The sequence below is a fragment of the Nelumbo lutea genome, chromosome 1 (assembly GCF_056320005.1).
Source record: "Nelumbo lutea isolate HS-2025 chromosome 1, American lotus-T2T, whole genome shotgun sequence".
NCBI classification, from domain to species: domain Eukaryota; kingdom Viridiplantae; phylum Streptophyta; class Magnoliopsida; order Proteales; family Nelumbonaceae; genus Nelumbo; species Nelumbo lutea.
This window is the reverse complement of record NC_142684.1, coordinates 63,254,416-63,278,413: the sequence shown is the minus strand read 5'-3', so window position 1 is coordinate 63,278,413 and position 23,998 is coordinate 63,254,416. Positions and strand designations below refer to the sequence as shown.

The window sequence follows — 23,998 nt, the reverse complement described above, 5'->3', positions numbered from 1 at the left end:
TTTCTAGTGCTGAATGTCATTTCAAATGCAACTATGGAAAGAGGAATAGCTAAAATGTCTCAAGTCATTGATGCCAACTTAGGATATCTAAGTGAACTCTTACTCCAATATAACAAGCATCAACATCTGCCTTTATATCAAGGTTTTTCTCCATCGAGTAAAGATCTAATTGAGTTTTATCATTCTGAGACTTTTTTTGAACTTAAAAACTTTTAATAATCTTCAAATCCATCGCCATTATCATTTGCCTCATGTTAATTTGACTAGAAGATCCAACCATGGAGGTGGAGGAAAATTTTTCCTTATATTCAATAAACAATGCATGAGGAGTATTTGAAATAAAATTATCACGCTCCTCCCCATAAAGCTTATTAAAACAATACTCCACTAACATTATTTTGCAACAGGAATCCAACACCGCAGCAAAGAAAAAATCATATTATATTCAACCCATATTTATCAAAATTTTCTTTCATATCTCTAACCATGTCAAACATAAAATTACTAGGTTCCTTACTCACTTCCAACAAATGTCTATGAACCATCCACACTCCCTTAAAATAAATGTGTGAAGTAGGGTGCTTGGTATCAGAAATCATGCAAGTAACATAATAAAATATCTTCAAGAATTTCCGAACTCTATCCACATTTTCCCACTTTTCTTCTAAAAGCATAAACATTTTAAAAATATTATTCCTTTGCCCCTAATGCTGTAAAAATTGCTTATTATAAATGGCATGGTCAAGCATCAAATAAGTTCATCTTACATACATATCTATCCTCAATCTTTTGGTTGTGTTCAAATGAAAACTTTTTTAATCAATTTCATTAAATTTATTCTTTCGAGCAACCGATTTCTTTATAAATTTCACACTATTATGACTTTTAGCAAGAACATCATCAAGTCTCAAACCAGCTTCCACAATAAGATTCAAAATATGGATACAACAATCCATCACATTATTATAACTTGCATTGTCCAATTGTGCATCGACTGATACATTCTGATACACGTTAATATGTATGCATCTCTTGTCATGTTTAAAAAGCACTCTTACAAAGATTTGAACTTAAGTCTTGGCACAAATGCCACTTGAGCTAACATTCTAAGCCATTATACCATCATTCAATTTGTGATATTAAGTGAAATAAAATAAAGTTTATTAACTTTATCATTAACATGAACCTAGACAAATACTATATGTTTAGGTTCAATAATTCTAACTTAAAATAAAAAATAATAATATTAAAAATTACTATTTTAGAAACATTAATAAATTAAATAATCTATCAAATTTATATTTATATCAAAAAATGTTTTTTACTCTTAATAAATTTGTACAAATAAAAATATTAATAATAGATAATTATTTAAGTACTTAAATTTCATAAATTTCTACATTATATGTATTCAAATTTTAATATTTGTTTATAAATTATTCATTGATATTTTAATTTAGACTAAAAATAACATATTTATTATTTACAAAAATAAAACAATTTTGTTTACAAAATATTCAAGAATATAATATTAAATTGAATTTATCAAATCCACTAATTTAAATTTAAATAAAAAATGATTTTTTATTCCAGAAAAAACTATAGAAAATAAAAATGTTAATAATGGAAGTCTCCCATATAAATTTAACCTAAGCTTTCATTTGCCCTAATCCAAAAATCCGAGACTTAGAAGGATCGACCATCCATCGTCTCTCCCCTTCGAGCGTTCGAATAAAGTTGCAGCGGCGGCAACACCCCCTCCCAATCCAATCTCTTCCTCTCCTCCTCCTCCTCCTCCTCCTCCTCTTCTTCTTCTTCTTCTTCCCCCTCTTTCCTTTCTCTGTTTCATTCCGCTACTGCAACTGGTTGCAGCGGCAAATTCCAACTCAGCAATCTCCCATTCCACCACCGGCCCCTCTCCCTCTCTCCTTTTTTTCTTTAATTATTCATTTTTTTTCTATTTCTGCACCGAACCAGTTGCCGCCCCCTATCACCGTTGAACCCACCACCGAACCAGAAGCGGCGACGAATCCCATTGGATCTCTTCGTCCCCCTCTCTCTTTCTCATTTCTCTTTTCCATCTCTTTCTCCCTTCCATCGGATGAAATCCCCCTGATCGTTAGATTCAAAATCAAACTGTCCACCATTGGAACCGAACCACAGTAGTGGTAGATCTCAGCCCGAGATCGATAGTGCAAATCTTTCGGTCACAACCTGTCCCTTTGGCATCACCATTTTCCCAATCAATAAAGTTCACTCTCGAATCTGCTTTTGATCCCCTGATCTAACTCCTTGAAGTCTGAAGACCAGTGATGCGCATTTGTCAGTTTAGCCGATTCCCCTATTCATACATCGTCGAGTTTAGGCTGACATACAACCCTGGTAATCCCACTCTAGTGGTATATTTCTTTGTTATTAGGTTGCTTCCTGTGTTTTGTTTTTCTATCCTATTTACCATGAGTTTTAATGAACTATTGATCGTGTATTTCATTTCATTGATTATAATTTTTTTCATCTATTGTTGCTACCGCTAATGCTTGTGCTCAACATATTATGTTCTGTGTATATTCTGTTCTACGTAAATAGAAGAGTGGGAAACTCTGAATCCAGATTGGATTTCTATTAAATGCTTGCATGCTTAGGATTGGATTTAATATCGTTATGATTTCCTTAACTTTTCTTGAGCTGAGTACTCCAAATGTTCTATTCAGTTTTGTAAATCGCGTTGAATGATCACTAAAGTTGGTTTCTTGGAATGGAAAGGAGGACCTGGAAGTTTAATTTTCCTATTATGCTTTAATCAATTAGATAAATGTTTGTTAGTACACCATGTGGGCCCCACTTATTGGACCCAGGAGAGGGGTGGGGTGTCTAACCCCTTCCCTCTCCTTTCGGAGTCTTACCTGGATTGGTTTGGATCGGTGCCTTGGGTTTTCGAGTCACTATTAGAACAAATCATTTCAAATCATTCTTAGATGTCTAATCATCTCCATTTCTTAATCTGATGGGTGTTGACTCCATTTCCATCCCAAGTGGCAAGTGAGCCGGTTTTTCTGACGCTCACAATTAGTAATATATTCTTTTATGTATTTATGCTTTATTTATGGTTATTTTGACTTTTAAAATTAGTGTAATTGATGTATTTATGAATATTGTATCATTTTCCTAGCATATCCGTGTGTTTTCATATCTTTTGTTCGTATCCATGCATTTCTAAAGCGTATCCATATCCATATCCAAACTGCTTGATACGATACTCGATACCGATACTTAGATCCTTGTTCACACCTTTTCTCTCTTTCACATAATTAGACATGATATCTCTTCTAGCTTGATCACACTTTTAAACTCAAGGTTTATAGATTATATAAAAAATCTAAAACCAAGTACTTCAGCAATGGTAAAAGGGTTTTCTCCACATCAAGAAAAATAGAAAGTGCCCTACAAGACTTCTTGGTCAATTCATAATTTTTAAAAGATGTACTCCCATCATTGTTTGATTATGTGGTTACCTTATACTACTAAGTGTCACAAATCATATACATCTAGGGCAATATGTTAAATGATGTTTTAAGTGAATGGTTTCATTACTTTATTTAGCTTTTAAGATCCTACAGTGATTGCGTTGTGCCTTTTCTGAATTAATATTTTCCATTTCTAGTGTTGATAAGAAAATAAATGTACTAAAAATTTTGAATGATGGCATGGTTGCAAAGCCAAGAAAAGTATCAAGCTATCAGCATTATACAGTGTAAGGATAAGTGAAACTATTATACTTGATTCATATTTGGATATACAAACAGCCAAGCAGCTACCTTAATGATTCTTCTTTTCATTTCCATAACAATCCATGACTATTAAAGTAAATAACAGGTATCTAATCTTCCCCTTATTTAACCACAATGCTAAAGACAGAAGTAATCCAAGTATCAACCAGAACTAAAGAACATGCAAAAATTCTAGTTTCTTCTACGCATTTAGAGCAAGAAAGTTGACAAAGTTTCCAGTTCTCTTTACATGTAAATGTAAGACTTAAAAGAAGAAAATTTAAGAATTTAAGATGGCCAATTGGCCACTTTGATCAGGACATCAAAAATTGCATAATTGTCCATTGTAGACTTGTCCAGCCCGAAATCTGAATACATTTCTGGGTTCAAAATTCATTTTTAAGTCTGAATACATTGCAGACTTGTCAGTCCAGATACTAGCGCTACCGCCGGCTGTCGTTGTTCGAATAAAACATGGGATGAGACGAGGAAGACTATCGATTTGAATGAAAAAAATGAATTAGGGTTAGGAAAAATATATAATATTATATTTTTAATAATATATTATTAATATTTTTATTATATAAAATATTGGTGGGTCGGGCTTTTTGTGAATTTCTAAGCCTAGCCCGAAACTAAGTCAGCCTTAGATAATTGGGCCCAAGTCCGAGCCTATGGGCCTAATAATATGTACAATTGTCGGGCTACTCAGCCCATAAACATGTCTAATCCACCATAAACAAAAAACAAGATCTAATGATCAAAAGTTAATGATATTTTTTGGGGTCCACTATCATATTCAATGGATTTTATCCACCTCAAAATAAAGATCATAGGTGTAAATTATTTTGATTTGGTAGGTGCTAACCACCATAAACAAAAATAGAGTTTAATGATCATAGTTCAATGCTTTAGTGGGCCATACCCGCTACCATAACCAATTTTAAGTAATCTAATTTGGTGGGACTCATTTAGTATAATGGGTCCCATTTATTAGCGGGCCATGCCCACTATCAAATCAGCATAGCTGGTTCCACTTATCAGTGGAGCCCACCATTAAAATATTTAAGTTTAAAGTATTAAAGTGGGTCTTACCTAGTATCAAATCAGTATAGTGGGTTCCACTTATCACTGGGGACTATTGTTAAAATATTTAAGTTTGAAATATTAAAATGGACTATGCCCATTGTTAAATCAGCATAGTGGGTCCCACTTATCAATAGGGCCTAGTGTTTAGAGGTGCAACTTGGGTGGGCCCAGCCTGAGCCCAAACCAACTCAACCCGAAATTTTACACAAGCTGAACTTGGATTTTTGATCCTCAGACTGGACTTGGGCCCAAGAATTCAGATTTTATTTTTTGAGCCGAGCTCGATCCTAGCCCTTAGGTAGCCCGAGCCAGGCTCAATTATATACATTTATACATCTATATGTGTATATATGTAAATGTTGCATAATATTTACATATATATACATATATATTTGTATATATAACATTTGTATAGATATTTTGCATACATATTTACATACATATAAATATATGTATATATATTTGCATAAATACATATATATATATAATTTTAGAGTAAGTTCATTGACCAACCTGAGCCCAGCCCGGGCGTAAGCCCAACCTGAGTGCATCAAATTATAGGGCGGGTTGGAAAGTCGGGCTCTGGCTAGGTTTGGGCCTTAAGGCCAAATTTTAGGATTGGGCCTGGATTGATCATAAACTTGACCCAACCCGCCCGACTTGCACCCCTACTAGTGTTAAAATATTTAAGTTTAAAATATTAAAATAGACCATGCCCACTTTTAAATTAACATAGTGGGTTCTGCTTGTTACCAATCAATGAGGCTCACTATTAAGATATGCAAGTTTAAAATACATAAATACCCATATATAACAATTTACCCTATATTGGGTGGATCCCATAACCCATCCCCTGCTTATGGGGCCCACTCATTAGTATAACCCATTGAGAGCCCAAATTGGTGGGCTTGCTCATTCAGACCTGATGGAGTACAATCCGACCGGTCTTAGCTGTCAACGATTTTGCCTCTAACTGGAGCGACGGAGAACCTGAAACGGAGAAGATGAGGGAACTCCGAGGGGAACCCGGTGAGATAACTCCGAAGCTCAAATTAGTATTCTCTCAAAGGCAAAGTAAAGACCAGATGGCGCAAAGTTCACATACCTTATTGTCAGGGGTAGGGGGCCTTTTTTAACCACTTCGCGTACTCACTCCGAAGCCCCTGTCAGGTCGGGTATGATTACCTTTGTTTCTGCCAGTTCGGGTGTCGTCCTTTCTGCTGGGACAAAACCGCCACTGCTCCTTGTCGGAGCCATCTCTGTAACAGGAGATGGCGGTGGCAGGTGATCGTTTGAAGTGTAGCCGTCAAGCATCAGATCCCAAGTCAGTCAGGTGCGCTGCCCCTGGGTACGAATTTCCTTGGTGTCAGGCATGGTACGGTTTGTTCGGTTTGGCATTCTGGAGGCAAAGTGCTGGAGTGGTGAGCGAGGTGAAGTCTTGAGTTCGGAGGTATGTCCTGTATTGCCATAGTGCAGACTAGTTCGGTGAGGTGAGTCCCGAACTACTATAAGGCAGGCCAGTTCGGCGAGGTGTGTCCTGAACTACTATAAGACAGGCCAGTTCAGTGAGGTGTGTCCCACACTGTAGGCGGGCCAGTTCGGCGAGGTGTGTTCCGAACTACTATATGGCGGGACAGTTCGGGTTATTGTCTGAGTGGCTTGGGGCCTAAGGGAGAGTTCGGGCTCCTAGTAGGGAGTTCGGTCTGCTGGTTTCTCCCCTTGGTGTTCGCGCCTTAGGCGTGTTTTTGTGTCGAGCTATTGCCTTTGCCACGTGTTACGTAACTATGAGGTCGGGCCAAATCTTCCTTCATCAATTGCCCCCCACTCCTCGCGCTAAGGATCTTGCCCTGGCGCGGGGAGTTTGCGAGGTGGTAGGTGGATTTTCCCCGTTCTTCAAATCTTGATAGCGCGAGGTGCTTTGTCAGGGTTCTTCGGTTTTCTGGAGTGTCCAAAAAGGCGGGAGACGTGCCTACCTGCTTACAAATGTTGACAGACGTGGCAGCGCGCGTTTATTTTAAATTTCAAAAAATCGCGCCGCTAGGAACGTGACGGCGGGTCTTTTGATTTTGAAAAAAGCACGCCATTGCCGTTTTGAGGAGACGTGCGCTGGCAGTTGTCAGTTGCAGAAAGACGTGTGCTGGCACATCATCGGTTTCAGAAAGACGTGCACTGACGTTTCATCCATTTCAGAGAAACGTGCGCCAATCACGTCTCGGTCTCAGGGGACGTGCAGTCAGCGCGAATGCGGGCTGTCAGATTGGCTTTGATCTGCACTGTTGGTTCTTGGTTACTGTAGCTATAAATAGTAGGGGACCCCACTTTATTTGTCACTTTTGCGGTTTGCTTCTTGAGCTCGCATCCAAATTTTCAGCTCGCGCCCAGGCCTTTCAGTTCGCGTCTAGACTTGTTATTTCGCCTCCAAGGTCTTCTTGCTTGTTTCAATTTCCGAAGCCTTCGAAACATTTTTTCGGGTGAGTACTTTATTGAATCCACCTTTTCTCCTTGATGTCTAGCTTGGATAGCTCAGACGATTCTTCGAGTGATCATGAGGTGGAACTTGAGGATGACTTCGAACCAGTAGGCCGAGTCGTTTCAGGCAATTTGGAGTCTACCTCTTGTCGAGGTCGGATGCTAGATAGGTTTGGTCCTTCGACCATGACGCCCGGGAGCTCCAATCTCTTATTATTTCTTACCATTTGCTTGACGAGTACCCCTATTTCATTCCTTCGGGTAGCTTTCCTTGGGAATACGGTCCTGATGAGATCGTGATATTTCGGGAGCAGCTCGCTATGGGGCTACGATTACCTTTCCACCCCCTTCTCGTCGAGGTCATAAACCACTTTGGTGTTATCATTGGCCAACTTCATCCGAACTCTATTTGGAACTTGGTGGGGACAACCTCCCTTTTTTGCAAACAAGGCTTCCCTTTAGACTTGGAGATATTCTCCTCTATTTTAATGCTCAAGAAACAAGCAGGTTCTCTTCCCGGGGGAAGACGGGCGTATTACCTGTCTCCTCGCCCGGGTTTTAAGCTTTTGCACGAACTTCCCAACAAGGTTTCGGCGTGGAAGCGAGACTACTCCGGGGTGCGAAGTGCACAAGGGTGGCCTTTTCAGACCAGGTGGGGGGAGGCTGCTCCTGATTCTGGTGTCACTCTCGATAAAAAGATGGTGAAGGGCCTCCGGCAATGGGCATAACAAGGGTTACAGTGTCATTAGTACCTATTGGAGGCCAAGCTTATTGCGGCCGGCCTGAGTTTAGGTAGGTTTCTTGCTCAGAGGTTTCTTGTTCACTTTGTTCCTTCGTTTTTTCTGATGTCGAACTCTTTTCTGTAGATGTGGACTCAGAGAGTACTCGTGGGGGGCATCTGTTCCAAGGCATGAAGAGGAGGAAGTGAGTCGCCAAGCAAACTCATACCGAACTGCCCCAGGAGGAGCCACAAGTTCTAGACCATACGTCGGAGGATCTGCCCAGGGAGCTCGAGGTGGCTCCCTCAATGCAGGAAGTGGCATGTGCCCCTTACGCCGAAACCACTCACACAGGTGCTCCCGCCTACTCTAGTGCTCCCGCTTATTTTGGGTCCGCTCATACGCGAGCTGGGCCCTCGGGCTCGGGAGATCAAGGGGAGTTCAAGAGCATGTTGTCGCAGAACTACGCTCTTCAGAAGAGTAGGGAGGCCACTTTCCCCGAGAAGATCGCGGCATGGACTGATCTTCCCTTGAACCATATTGTCTGTCATGCCATAACTCATGCTATGGTGGTGAGTCAAATTTCGTCTGCCCTCTTTGTTTTCTATCCTTCTTGCTGTTGTTAATCCTATCCTTTGTTCCTTTTCGTAGGTGAACTCTTCTATTCACGCCTTAGCGGCCCAGGTGGAGAGGAGCTCGAGGCAGGCGCGAGCTGCCGAAGAGGCTTTTCGTGCTGCCGAGGTGAATACCCGAGCTGCTGAGGTGAATACCCGAGCTGTTGAGGCGGCCACTCATGCTGCCAAAGAGGTTGCTCGCGTTGCTATGGCCAGGCAGGCGATGTCTCAACGGGATGCCGAGGCCATGGGGGTAGTCGTGAAGCATATGGCAGATTTGAGGTTGAACCTGTAGCATCAGGTCGAATATCTTCAGGAGGACATCAGGGAAAAAACACAAATCTTTTCCCAAGGTATCGAATATGCCAACAAGAAGGCCGTTGAGGACTACATCGCCTCGTCGCGTTTTGACGATCTGATGGTGGATTCTTACAGAAGGGTATTCAAACTAAGCCGGTGGATGATTCAAAACATGTACCCCAACCTCGATATTAGCGCCATATCCACTTCGTGTATAACCTAGGAGATGGCCAACGCTACTGATGGCGAGCCGGATTCCGAGGGCGAGATAGGGCCTTCGGGAGTCGTTGAAGTGCCTTCTGATGGGGAAGAAGTAGCTCTGGGCTTGTAATTTTTTTTCTTGCAATGAAATAGACAATCTTTTTGGTTAAGTGTTGTTCTTTTTTTCGAACTGATAATTTGCCGAACTGATAATATGCCCGATCTGTATCTTGCCTGGGTTATTGCACTCGCGCGACCTATTTCAGTGTTTAATACTTGGTATCTGCTTCGCTTTAGTCTTTTGACTGATATTTTGCCGAACTGATAATATGCCCGTCTTTTCTTTGCTTGCCTATGCCGAGGTTCCTCTTGTTAGCTCGACATCCTAGCCATTGGGCTCTTGTAGAGATTTCGTCCACTTCGCTTGGCGGTCTATGGGTAGTATCGCCTTAAGTTAACGATGTTCCACGCTCGGGGTACTTGTTTGCCTTCTAAGGTTTCGAGCTTGTATGCCCCCCCCCCCCGAGCGCTCTCTTTACTCTATAGGGCCCTTCCCAATTTGGTCCAAGTTTGCCCATGCCGGGTTCGGGCACCATAATCTTACGAAGAACCAAGTCACCGACTCTCTGGCGTTGTAGTACAGAGCTACCTGCTGCTTATAGGCCACTATCCGGATGTGCACGAGGTCTCTTACCTCGTCCAGTAGGTCGAGGTTGATACGTAACTCGTCTCTATTCGTCTAATCGTCATATGTTTCTAGTTGCAGTGTAGATACTTCAATTTCAGCTGGGATTACCGCTTCAGTGCCGTAGTTGAGGTTGAAGGGGGTCTCTCCTGTGGCGGTTTTTTCTGTAGTTCAGTGATCTCATAGAACACTTGAGAGCTCTTCCGCCCACAACCCTTTAGCTCGGTCTAGACATGCTTTCAGTCCGCACAGGATGGCTCTGTTCATTACTTTTGTCTGACCGTTTGCCTGTGGGTGCGCGACCGATGTGAAGTTCTGTCGAATTCCCATACTCTGGCACCATTCTTGGAACTTGATATCCTCGAACTGCTTGCCATTGTCGGAGATCAGTACCCGAAGTAACTCGAAGCGACATACTATGTTCTTCCAAAAGAAGTTATGTATGTTTCAAGCTGTAACTGTTGCCAGAGGTTCGGCTTCTATCCACTTTGTGAAGTAATCTACTGCCACCACTAGGAACTTTCTCCCACCTGTTGCTGGCGGAAATGCCCCAGGAGGTCGATGCCCCATTGTGCAAAGGGCCATGGGCTGGCGAGGTATTTGAGGTCAGAAGTGTGCTGATGGTGGATATTGGCGTGCTTCTAACACCTTTCGCATTTTCTGACGAGCTCGACGACTTCTGCATTCATCGTTGGCCAGTAGTATCCTTGTCGAAGTGCTTTTTGGGCGAGTGCAGTGCCCCCAGGTGTCCGCCGCACAGACATTCATGAGTGTTGCGGAGTACGAGCTCGGCTTCGGCAGGTCGCAGGCAACGCAAGTAGGGGAGCGTATAGGACCGTCGGTACAACCGTTTGTCAATTATGACGTATTTGGCTGCCTAGCGCTGCACCCTCTTAGCCGCATTGCGGTCCGCAGGGAGGGTTCCATCTAGCAAGAAGCTCGCGAGTGGGTCAATCCATCTCGGCTCTGCTTCAAGGACGGGAGCGACCTCCTCTGCCCCACTGAGAATACTAGGCCAAGGTAAGTCCTCTATGTACACGGTTCTCATGTTGTTGTGACTCGTACTGACTAACTGGGACAAAGCGTCGGCCTCAGTGTTCTCTGACCTTGGGATTTGCCTGATGAAGTGTGATTGGAAGTTGAGCAGGGCCTCTTTTACTTTCGCTAAGTATGCGATCATGGAGAGCTCGCATGCTTCGTACTCTCCCGTAACCTGGTTAACCACGAGTTGGAAACCGCTACAGATGACTATGTGCTTTGCTCTTACCTTTTGCACTAGGTTCAGCCCGGCTATCAGTGCTTCATACTCTGCCTCGTTGTTGGATGCCGCGAACTCAAAGCGTAGTGCGTATTCCAATTTTGTGCCACCCGGGCCACATAAGACTATTCCAGCCCCGCTGCCTTGCTGGTTCGAGGAGCCATCTACGTGAAGGATCCAGGGCTCCTCATCCCAGTTCGTGCTCGGCCTAACCAGGAGAGATGCCACACTGGCTGCTACTTCATGGGGTTCAGACTCTATTGGCTTGGGAGCTCCGGGTTCACCCGAACTAGGGATCTCGGGCTCAACCTGCTCATGGGCTTTGAGGCTGAATGTGCACTCGGTGATAAAATCTGCTAAGGTTTGGGCCTTAATGGCGGTTCGTGGTTTGTACTGGAGATCGTACTCGCTGAGTTCGATGGCCAACTTCGTCAGCCGACCGAAAACTTCGAGCTTGAGCAAGACTTGTCTCAGAGGTTTGTCAATCAAGACGACGACGGTTTGAGCCTGGAAATACGGGCGAAGTTTTCGAGCTGAAATCACCAGTGCGTACGCTAGTTTTTCTATCTGCGGGTATCTCATCTCTGCTCCCTGCAGAATTTTACTAACGTAATAGACGGGCCGCTGGACCCGATCTACTTCCTTTATTAGTACCGAACTTACCATCTCGTCGCTCACCGAGAGGTATAGTTCTAAGACCTCGCCCTCCTTGGGTCTGGCTAAGGTTGGCACAGTGGCGAGGTAGGTTTTTAGCTCGTCGAACGCGAGCTGGCAATCTTGGGTCCATTCGAACCCTTTGCCTTTGATTGCCTTAAAGAAAGGTAGGCAGTGGTCTGCCGATTTGGACATGAAGCGGCTCAGAGTGGCTATGCGGCCGTTTAGCCTCTGAACCTCTTTTACTTTTCGGGGTGGTCTCATGTCTAGGATGGCCTTTATTTTGTCCGGGTTGGCCTCAATACCGTGCCGGTTGACAATGTACCCTAGGAACTTACCCGAGGTGACATCGAAGACACACTTGTTTGGGTTCAGTCTCATTTTATACTGGCACAAAATTTAGAAGACAGAATTTAAGTCTTTTATTAATTCCTGTGAGAACTGTGTCTTGACAACCATGTCGTCTACATAACATTCTATTTTCGTACCAATTAAGGGATGAAAAAGATTATTTACAAGTCTTTGGAAGGTCGCCCCAGCATTCTTTAGTCCGAAGGGCATGACCTTGTAACAATACAGGCTGAACTCGGTTATGAAGCTAGTTTTTTCCTCGTCGGACTGGTTCATCTTGATTTGGTTGTAGCCTGAGTAGGCGTCCAGGAAGCTTAGCAGCTCATGTCCCGAGGTCGCGTCCACTAGGCGGTTAATTTGTGGTAGGGGGAAGCAGTCCTTTGGGCAAGTTCGGTTCAGGTCGGTGTAGTCGACGCACATGCGCCACTTGCCGTTTGCGTTTTTTGTCGATCGCCCTCTAGCGCTCCGGGGCTAAGTTGCGTTTCTTCTGTCTAATGGGTCTGACTACAGGGTTAGTGTTAAGTTTGTGAGTTATAAGGCCATGGTCAATACCGGGCATATCCGCCGTGGACCATGCAAAAATATCTAAATTTTGAAGTAAGAAACTCACCAGTTCAGTTCGTAGAGGCTCCTTGACGGAAGCACCAATCTATAGCGTTTGCGCCGGATCTGTAGCCGAGGTCAGGACTGCGACTGTTTCCTCAGTGGGTGAAGCTCGTTCCTTGCCCTGCTCCGTAGGCCGCTCCAGTTCGAGGTCGTCGACTGCCTTGGTTTTTCCCTTTAGGGCGGCAACATAGCATTTGCGGGACTCAAGTTGGTCGCCCCGCGGGAAACTACATTGTCAGATAGTAGGTGGAGACCACTGCCCGTAGAATATGCGTAATTGGTCGCCCTATTATGGTGTTGTATGGGGAGGGGGTCGCGACCACCAGGAAATCATGGTTGAGTCTTACCGCGCACGGCCATGTGCTGACTTCCACAGGTACTGTTATCTTCCCCAGGGGCCTAACTTCCTCTTCGCTGAAGCCCACCAGAGGAGTGTGCGCGGGCTTCAACTCGCTTCTCTGCAACTGTAATTGGTCGAACGTCGATTTGAAGAGGATGTCCGCCGAACTACCTGAGTCCACAAGTACGCGGTGGACTTCGAAGTCGTTGATCCTTAGTTTTATGACGAGCGCGTCGTCGTGGGGATAGTGAACACCTCGCGCGTCGTCTTTTGTGAAAAAGATTGGTTCTTTCGTCTTCGGCCTCTTTGGAGGGTTCTGCTCCTCTCGAGCCGCCTTACAAACTGACGTCCGTGCTGCTTCCGAAGTGCAACCTGCTACCACTGAACCGCCCACTATCATGTGAATGTTTCCCCGAACTGGCCTCTCTTGGAGTAGGTCGCTGCAAGGCTTCGGTCGGTCTGCTGCTCGACTCGGGGGCATCCTTTCCGTGTTTCTCTTACCGACCTGCTTTATTATTATTGTCATTATGTATGAAATTTCTCAAGTATCCGCGATGGATGAATCCCTCTATCTCATCCCGGAGATTATTACATTGTTCGGTACTATGACCGTGATCCTTATGAAAACTACAGTATAGATTTTTTTTTCTCTCGTTTGGATTACTCTTTAGGCGAGGTGGCCACTTTATGTAGGGGGCGTCCTTGATCGTCATCAAGATCTCGGTCCGCCTTGTGTTCAACGGCGTGTAATCCGTCCGAACTACTAAGGGAGCTCGGGACAGCTGGCTTGGCTTTGCCTCTCGAGCCTGGCTTCTTCTGTCACCTCGGTTGGAGGGCTCGCCTTCTCTTTTTCTTTTTTAGACCCCGCCTTCGGTTCTTTGGTTGATTTCTTCCTCTGTTCTCATGAACTTGTCCGCAAGCTTGAGGAAATAGGCCACGGTTGTTGGCTAGCTGGCCACCATGTGTCATTTGAATTCTTGGTGCGTTACCCCTCTTTTGGCCGCTATGACCTATACCGCGAGGTCTAACCGTGGTATCTGCAAGCATGCTTCATTGAACCGCTTGATGTAGCTCCAAATGGGTTCTCCTTCCCTCTGGATTACCCCGAAGATACTTTCCTCGGTTCTGGGGCACCGCTTGCTGGTAACAAAGTGTGCGGTGAAGATCTGCACGAACTAGGCTCAACTTCTTATTGACCCGGGAGTTAGGTTCCGGTACCAGGTGCGGGCCACCCCGTGAAGGTGGTGGTGAAGGTCATGCACATGCATGACTCACTGGCCCTAGCGAGGTGCATTTGTGACTGGAATGCGTCGACGTGGTTGTTGGGGTCAGAGGACCCATCATACTTGTCTAGAGATGGAAGTTTGAAGTCTCTAGGCATGGGGACTGCCAGAAGTTCTGATGCAAGGGGGGAAGGAATTAAGAGAATTGGGATGGTTTTTACCTCGTCCGATCTCGTCTTTTCCTTGCCTCTGAGCTCGGGTAGGACACGGGTAGCAGTTCGGCGACTTCGTCGGCGCTTTCTTTGAGCGGGTCTGGTGTTGTCGTTGCTGGCATCCGTGTTGCCGAGCTCGATGGGCTCGAAATGTTGGCCTGCTGCTAGGGCACTGAACCAGTTCTCCGTGAGTGGGAACTCGGGCTTGGAGCGCCGAGGTGACTTTGTGTGTGAGGTTCCTGACCCACCTGCGAGCTGCGAGGCGGGGGTGATTTTTCTTTGCTTTTGGCCTGGGGATGAGGCTTGGCTATTAGGGGGGTTCTGGGGTTGGGAAGCTTCTCCTTGGTGAGGTCGTCCACCTTGAGGGGAGGCCTTAACCGGCTTCGAAACAGGGTGCTGGGGGGGGGAGCAGTGACTAGTTTAGGGGTAGCTGAGGGAACTGCTGCTGATAATGGTGTTGGGAGAGGTGGTGCAGTACCTGGTGTTGCTGGAGTTGGTGCTGCTGGAATTGTTGCATTTGGGCTTGCATTGCCCGCATGCATTGCATTAAGTCATCCAGTTGGTTCTGGCGGGTTGCCAGTGGGACAGTAGTTGGTTCAGCGAAGTTTGTTTTAATAGGGAGTGGAAGAGGGGTGTTCAACGAAGGAGGGTTCAGGGGCGCCACTGCTTGTGGCACATTCAAATTGGGGATCCCATCCACTGAAAGAGGGATGGTGAACTGCCCAATGCACACCACGGGAACTTGGAGTTGCTCTCCGGTGGTGGTCGTTTCTGTTCCACGTCCGACACTGTTGGAGGAGGCCATGGGTGTTGGAGTTCTTGAAAGAATGATAGGTAAGAGAGGTAAGAGAGGTAAGAGAGGTAAGAAAGATCTAGAGGGAGACTTTTAGAAGCCTTCCCACAGACGGCGCCAATTGATGGAGCGCAATCCGGCCGGTCTTAGCTGTCAACGATTTTGCCTCTGACTGGAGCGACGGGGAACCTAAAATGGAGAAGATGAGGAAACTCCGGGGGGGAACCCGGTGAGATAACTCCGAAGTTCAAGTTAGTATTCTCTCAAAGGCAAAGTAAAGACCAGATGGCGCAAAGTTCACATACCTTGTTGTCAGGGGTAGGGGGTCTTTTATAACCACTTCGCGTACTCACTTCGAAGCCCCTGTCAAGTCGGGTATGATTACCTTTGTTTTTGCCAGTTCGGGTGTCGTCCTTTCTGCTGGGACATAACCGCCACTGCTCCTTGTCGGAGCCGTCTCTGTAACTAGAGATGGCGGTGTCAGGTGGCCGTGGCAGGTGGCCGTTTGAAGTGCGGCCGTCAAGCGTCATATCCCATGTCAGTCAGGTGTGCCACCCCTGGGTACGAACTTCCTCGGTGTTAGGCATGGTATAGTTTGTTCGGTTTGGCGTCCTGGAGGCAAAGTGCTGGAGTGGTGAGCGAGATGAAGTCTTGAGTTCGGAGGTATGTCCTATATTGCCATAGTGCAGACTAGTTCGGTGAGGTGAGTCCCGAACTGCTATAAGGCAGGCCAGTTCGGCGAGGTGTGTCCCAAACTGCTATAAGGCAGGCCAGTTCAGTGAGGTGTGTCCCGAACTGCAGGCGGGCCAGTTTGGCAATGTGTGTCCCGAACTGCTATATGGCAGGACAGTTCGGGTTACTGTTTGAGTGGCTTGGGGCCTAAAGGAGAGTTCGGGCTCCTAGTAGGGAGTTCGGACCGCTGGTAGGAGAGTTTGGTTCGTTGGTTTCTCCCCTTGGTGCTCACGCCTTAGGCGTGCTTTTGTGCCGAACTATTGCCTTTGCCACATGTTACGTAACTATGAGGTCAAGCCAAATCTTCCTTCATCAATACCTATTAGGGCAAATTTCTTAAAGTATCATTATTGTTTAGTTAATTGAATAAATTGTACCTTTACTCTTTATATATTGTCTTAAAATACCCCAAAATTTTTTGATAATTGACATCACTGTTAAATAGTAACGAAAAATAAAATGTCAATTTTAACCTTCATTGTTGTTCAAACTTCCAAAATAAAATCCATGAGATGAAAATTTTCAAGTCGGTGCAACCACTCAAGCTCCCTGATCTTGAATATTGGGTCGCAATAGCTACTCTCCTTCAAATAAGCTGCCTTCCTCCCCACCACTTGAACCAAATACAAACCCAGAAAGCAAGACATAAGGAAAGCAGCAACTCTAGCATTAGTCAAGACAAAAGCAAGAGCCAATTGCTTCTTGCTATCTACAGATATGGCTAGTGGTAGCCCAAATATGCAGGCAGCACGCGTGCTCTCGGGTCTGTACTCATTTACAAAGGCAGCAGCATAGAAAACTGTGAAATAGAAGCAAACTAACTTGGCCTGAACCTTGAACCAGAACCCAACAACGACGCAGGTGGTGCTGATATTGAGGTTCATCTCACACTCTCACCCCTCTCTCCAACTCCCAATTACCTTTCTCATTAGGCTGTCAAATAGGAAACTGGCAGCTGCTCTGAAAAAATGATGACACAACTTGAAGAAAAATTAATAAAATAACGCAGACATCTTGAAGACACAAAAATACATGCAATAACTTAATGCAAAGCAAATTGGTTCAAATTGAAGAGCATTTGGGGATCTAATTCACCATCAATTCATGCATAGGAACGGAGATTAAGTCTGAACTCGTGTTAAAAAAAAAATGAAGGACAACGAACATATTTCAGCATCACGTACCCAACAATGATCTTGATATGGGAATTGTAGACATGAAATGAGATAGAGAACCTACCTCTAATGAGCCCTTAGGACACTGGTTTTGCTTCCGAGAGATTGAACCAACTGGGAAAACATAATTCAGATTGATTGGCTAAGGATGAAGTGATATTATGTGAATCTCTTTAGCAAAAGGCGAATGCGCTTGGAAGATGATGGATCGGATCCCTTGTGTCTTTCTTTACGTATCCTGTAGAGAGGAGACAACGGCAGGATTCAAAATACAAGTCAGTTGGTCATTGGAAATGGTGTGGAGGTTCCTAGACAGCATTTTTGGTTGATGGAGTGTAGTGAACTAATTGTCCAATTCATACTTCTTCCTTTACTCAATCATCCAAATGGAGAAGCCCGCAGTGGAATGGGCTAATAAATAGAAGGTGATGCTATAGCTATGGGGGTGATTTGAGGATGCGTAGAGAATGGGGTGTGGTCATGGAGGGGGAGATCCGTTCTTTCTCTCTCTCTCACACGCACACACAATTCAAGGCCAGTTGATCCTCAACATCTGTCGGAATCAAAGAGCTTGAAATGACCACCATTAAACAAGATTTCTCAGCAAAGAATTTGGTAGGTAAATTTGAAACAGAGAAAGTTTAGGGTTTTCAGAGGTGGGGTTCACCGTAAATGCTAAAATCCACACAAAAAAATTGCATTCTATCTCTTTTTATTTTCGTTGCTTCGCGGATGGAGACACTCTCTGCTCTCTTGGTCTCTACCTCCCAACACAGAGGAGGCTGGAGGCTTATCCCGTTTACGAGTGTGAGAGAGAGCGAGAAAGATCGAAACTCAATAGTTTCACTGATCCCTCCGATTCTGCCGAATCTCCCCACTGCTTCATGGCCTTTAGAGAAAAGCCTAGCTCTGATTAAGAACTGTGCAAAAGGACGATGAACATTGTGAACGTGAAGGTAGTGGAGGAGAATACCCAACAAAAGAGGGATGGAGGGTAATATTGGATTTTTAATTTTATAACCCATCTTGTGTCACATGTTTATGGATTTTGACGGATCATGGAGGCTAACAACAAGGGTAGAACTAGCCAATTATCGGAAAATTTAGGGGTACTTTGAGACAATATGTAAATAATAAAGATAAAATTAATCAATTAGCTAAACCATAAGAATAGTTTAAGAAATTTGCTCTGTTATTGGGCCTAACCCTTGGAAGCGTTTGACATGGTCTTGCATACCACATTTTAGAGGTGCATAATAATAATAATAATAATAATAGTAGTAGTAGTAGTAGTAAAAATAAAAATAAAATGATATTATATTATTTAATATTATTTTTATTAATTTTAATATTATCGAATGATATTGTTCTCAGGGTAAAATAGTAAATTTCACAATTTTAGACGTTAGAGGATTACTCCAACTCAAACGATTTTGTTTTTTTGTTTATTGTTATTATTATTATTATTATGAAAAATTTCCAATTAGTACCTTGTACTTTGGGCCTAGTGCCACTTTCGTCCCCAAACTTTAAAACGCGACAATTCAGCGAACTTTCAAAATGTACCAATCCAATATTTATCGTTTACTAGTTGTTTAATCAACTCCTTAAGTGGCATTTGAAAAGACATATATGCCCTTTCAAGTGTCATTTAATTTTCTTTATCAAAAAATTGACAAAAATTGAATAGTCTCAGATCCTTGAATCTTTTATTTCTAGAAGTTGGGGTTATGTTTCAATGGACATTCTTATGACTCTAACTTTCTTGAATAGAAAAGTCAAAAATTTAAAATTGCTCATTTTTTTTATCAACGCTTGGATTGATAAAGGACTGTTCATTTTTTTATCAATGTTAACATAATTAATAAAAAAAATTAAATAACACTTAAAAGACATTTACATCTTTTCAAATGTCACTTAAGACCTTATTAACGTTGGTACATTCAATGAATTAGTCCATTGTGGCATTTTAAAATTTGGGGAATAAAGTAACACTATACCCAAATGCATAAAATGATTTTTTCCAGATTTAAGACTCAAATAATTTTGACTTTTCAGATCATAGTTCAAAATTTAAATTTATCGTACGCCACTCTAAATAATTCAACATGTATACAACATATTCCAAAATTCCAAATGTGAGGTGTATGATCGAATAGCTACTAAACTGCTAAAAATTCCAGATCTACGGTATACGATGCAATTGTAAGTGATGGAAGATGAAAAACAGAATGTTTCTTGTATTCAAAGCACGCATAAGGGGCCTGGGCCTCGTAATCTCGTGGTGTCGGAGCCCAGCCCTTACTAAACCCTTGTCGCTTCAAAACCAGGTCTCGCCTCCCGCTTCTTTACTGGCTTTGCCTGCTGCCCTAGTTTCCATTACTCGCCAAGATGAAGCTTGTTAGGTATTCCATCTTTATTTTTTTTATTTTTTTTTGTGGTTTTAGTGTTCTTGAGTAGAACTCTTCTGACCCCTTTTGTTTTGGGTTTTTGATTGGGATCTAAAAAACAGGTTTTTGATGAAGTTGAACAACGAGACAGTGTCAATCGAACTCAAGAACGGGACTGTTGTTCATGGCACCATTACAGGTTCCTCTCTCTACCTCACTCTATTCTTAACTTTACCTCTTGAAGCTTGCAGGTTCTGTTTCTTTCTGGTTTCTTGAGTTCCGCTGGATTTTGCAGATTTTTGTTCTATTTGTTAGGGTTTTGCTAAATCCTAGGGTTTCCCTTTTATTTTTATTTATATTCTCATCTTATGCTCTTGATAGAGAACAGTGGCGGGAGAGTGTTCGTCTAACCCTCTCTGTTGGGGCGATGTTCTGCACTCTTTGCTACTGAATCAAATTGGACAATTTAGAGCTTTCCTATATTTTTGTTGGTTTACCAATAGAATTTATTTGAGATTTTCAGGAGCGTTGTAAATGCCCTGTTCGCGTAGTATGATTTCGTTCATTTCTCTTCATTTTTTTAACTTTCTTTCTTTCTTTCGTTTATTTATTTATTTATTTTGCTGCTGGGGTTGTTGAAAAGTAGGATATTAGTTTAACTGAGACTGGAGGGTCTCTATTTCTTTCTTTTTCTTTTTTATTTTTTTTTCGAGGAAAGGAGGATCTCTATTTCTCATTTTAGCACCATAGTGTACAATGCAGGATAAGAATTTAGAGCGTTGAAATGGAACTGAGTTTTTATTATCGTCGATATTAATGGGACCTTTTGGGTTCTGCAACGCAGGAACGGGGCAAGCCTACATGTAATGGGAACATTGAAAGACCCACATGAGGAATTGGGAACATGCCAATCTTCTTGGAACTTTTACCTTTACTTGGGAACCTAGAAGTAGCCAAAATAGGTAAATGTAAACTAAGATGGTTTTGTCACTTGCAAAAAAGAAAAAAAATCCATCTAAAACACCAACGAGAAGTTGTCTGTTACAAGTTAAAGGCTCTTGAAGAGCTAGGGCAGGCAAAAAAGGATATGGGTTGAAGTATGTAGTAGTGAGAAATGATTTGATAGCCCACATTTTAACAATGAAGATGCAACTGAACATAGTGGAATAGTGGAACAGGATTGAAGTAGCCGACCCCATATAGTTGGGATAAGGTTTATTTGTGTTGAATTGGGTTGAGTTGAGGGAATTTATTTTTTTCTATTGCAGAAGGGGAGAAGAGGATATGGTGGATATATTTGCATGGACTTAGGATACATGGACTTAGGATATATTTGCATACGGAGGGTACATTATGGGCAATTTTGATATACATGGACTTAGGATATATTTGCATCACTTGTATGACAGCAGAAGTGGTGTATATGATGGATTGCCTCATTCATGGATGCCATATCTTATACATTACTTCCACATTCACTTTCTCTTTTTCATTTTTGTTTCAGTAATGTTAGACAGACATTTAGTATGGGTTCTAGAATGAATATTTCTTGGTTCTAGATGAATCGGTTACTAAGGGACCATGTCCAAAGTATTCACTGGTGCATTTCTTCCCCTAAAAAAGAGTTTTATTTGTTACATGCAGTTTCTTGAAAGGTCCTATTTTTTAGGTCCTAAGTATCTATCATGCATGCAATTCTTGCATGTACCAAGTATATATACAAAGAAGGTTTTCCTGTTAAAGGTCCCAAGCATTTGTTCTAGTTCATAACTGCAAAAAAAAAAAAACTATCTGTATTATATCTTTTTAGAAATATATGCTTTTTCCCTATCTTTTCTTTTATGGAACTTTGTGTGGTTAATGAACTTCCATGAAAATGTGATCAATGTGCTTCTCTGGAGTTTGTTCAATAAATGATGGTTACTGGATCATTTGAGACCATAATCCATGGTTTATTCAATAATGATTTTTTTAATAGAAACATTGTTCAGGCGATCAAAGACAAATTAATTGTACCTTAGAGTATCTAGGTTACTGGATCTTTAGTGCTTTGTAGGTGATGTTTAAGTCTTGACTCTTGCCAAGTTCACCAAACTGAGAATGTTAGGCTAGCACTAAATTATAGATCTAATCCTTTTTTGAGACTGAGTGTGCATGTGTTTGTCCATACACGTGTGTGTGTGTGTGTGTGCGCGTGTGTGGTGTTGTTGTTGCTGCTGCTGTTGCATGGAACTCAATATGATCTTTGGCACTGGAATTTGATGTGCCAATGTTATATATTTAACAAATGTTTTAACATAGGGTAATGTATTCTATACTGCAATTTCCCCTCATTTTAGTGGTGAAAGTTTTGCATTTAATTTCATATATTCACCTGCAATTTGTCCTTAGGATTGTAAAGGGAAGAGATAAAGAATTAGAGCAAGATGGGCAAAATGGAAGGGTGCATTTGGACTTTTATGTGATAGGAGAATACCACTTAGACTAAAAGGAAAATTCTATAAAACAGTTGTAAGGCCAACCATGTTGTAGGGAGCAGAGTCTTGGGCAATCAAGAAATATGTCCAGAAAATGAGTGGCAGAAATGCAAAGGGTAAGATGGATGAAGAAAAAAATTAGAGAGGATAGGATCAGGAATTGTGTCATCCATAAGAACCTAGGAGTTCTCCAATAGGCAATAGGTGATAAAATAAGAGAAAGACTAAGATGGTTTGGTCATGTGCATAGAAAACCATGAACAACACTAGTTAGAAGAAGTGATTTATTACAAGTTGAAGGGGCTAGAAGGTATAGGGATAGACCAAAAAGGACTTGGGTAGAAGTAATAAGATATGATTTATGCACTAATAATTTAACAATAGATATGACTTTAAATAGAACAGATTGGCAAAACAGGATTCGTGTAGCTGGCCCCATATAGTTGGGATAAGGCATGATGATGATGACCTGTTGGGTTTGTTTCCATGGATCTGGGAACTCAACATATCCAAACTTTACATGCAAATGCTGATTTAGTCCAAATTTCCTTTATAAAGAATCCAAAGTTTCATGTGCTTGGTATTCTGATCTTGTTTCTTTGTTTCTTTTTGGTTTATGAGGATGTGTATATGCAAACAAAGATGATAGTTTGACTATAATAACTTATCATATAGTGGTTTATTCTTATGTTGTGCTGCCACTGCTGAGGTGAGTAGAAAAATCTACCAGCACACATCTGAATATAACATTGGCCTTGCCTGGACTATTGCAGGAGTGGATATTAGCATGAATACACATTTGAAGACGGTGAAATTGACATTGAAGGGGAAAAACCCGGTTACTCTTGATCATCTTAGTGTTAGGGGTAACAACATCCGGTATTATATCCTTCCTGATAGCTTGAACCTTGAGACGTTGTTGGTGGAAGAGACACCTAGGGTCAAGCCCAAGAAACCTACTGCTGGTATTGTGCATGTTTTGCTTTTTTTTCCTGTCGTGTTTTATTCATTCCGCCGTGCTTCCTTTCCTTGAATCTTTTCCTCGGTTCTTTGCCAGGTTTACTAATGATGTTGTGGCTTCTATTTTGTTAACCAGGGAGGCCTGTGGGACGTGGTCGTGGCCGGGGCCGTGGGCGTGGACGTGGTCGTGGCCGCTAGTCCTGTTGCACTCTTTCGAATTTTTGCAGCATCTGCTTATGTACAAATAGTGTGCTGGCGGAGGGAGAATTTATGGAGATGTGTGTCTGGGACTCTGGAGCATATAAAAATGTGGGATTGATATTGCAACTTTCTGTTCTATTCCAATTACTCAGAATGTAGCTCTTATACTTTGGTACTTGAGACTCTCTGCGACACCATTAGAATGAGATCTACTTTTACATTGTTAACTCGACATATCTTTTCATGGTTAGTAATCTAAAAAGAATGAGATCTTGGATTTTATTGATGATCCCCGTTTGTTGTTGCACTTGACATGTGCAGTGGCAGCCAAAATGCTTGGATTTTATTCTATTGGTTGATCAACGAACCTGCCTCAACAGAGATATAATAGAACTTTTGAATTATACTCGTGTGATTTATTCTGGGTGACATACTCCAGTTCTTCAGATGAAATGTTAAAAGTCAAGTTTTAAGAGCACAGTTCAGCTATTGCCACTCCCTTCTCCATATGCTCGGCAACGTCTGCCGGTTTTAATGTGGCCACTGGACTAAAGCGAGTCCCCACTCAGACGCGCAGTTTGCTACTGCCTAGTGTTTCTGGTTCTGGACCTTGCGTTTTGTCACATCGTACATAGTTGATCTTGAGTTGCACATGGAGATTGAGCAAGAGCTAAGCATGTATAGGTCTATCGTGTGAGCACCCACCGTGTACGTGGGGCCCATGTACCAAGCTGACATGGCACATTGTGATTGGCTTGGTATCTTTTCTATAAACATGCTTC

General features: G+C 42.6%; 1 protein-coding gene across 2 annotated transcripts; it reads left to right on the top strand.

Moving 5' to 3' along the window:
- The first annotated feature begins 1,636 nt into the window (after window positions 1-1,636).
- LOC148874902 (small nuclear ribonucleoprotein SmD1a-like) lies at window positions 1,637-23,498 on the top strand. Of its 2 annotated transcripts, none has more exons than XM_088963851.1 (5): window positions 1,637-2,382; window positions 19,519-19,593; window positions 19,701-19,777; window positions 22,829-23,020; window positions 23,152-23,498. In XM_088963851.1, exons 2-5 carry the CDS (start codon window positions 19,580-19,582, stop codon window positions 23,211-23,213), a joined length of 345 nt encoding a protein of 114 aa, XP_088819977.1. In that variant the 5' UTR covers window positions 1,637-2,382; window positions 19,519-19,579; the 3' UTR covers window positions 23,214-23,498. The 2 variants fall into 2 exon arrangements, with proteins under 2 accessions (XP_088819977.1, XP_088819976.1); XM_088963850.1 differs by having other exon boundaries at window positions 1,669-2,382; window positions 19,372-19,593.
- The last annotated feature ends 500 nt before the right edge of the window (window positions 23,499-23,998 follow it).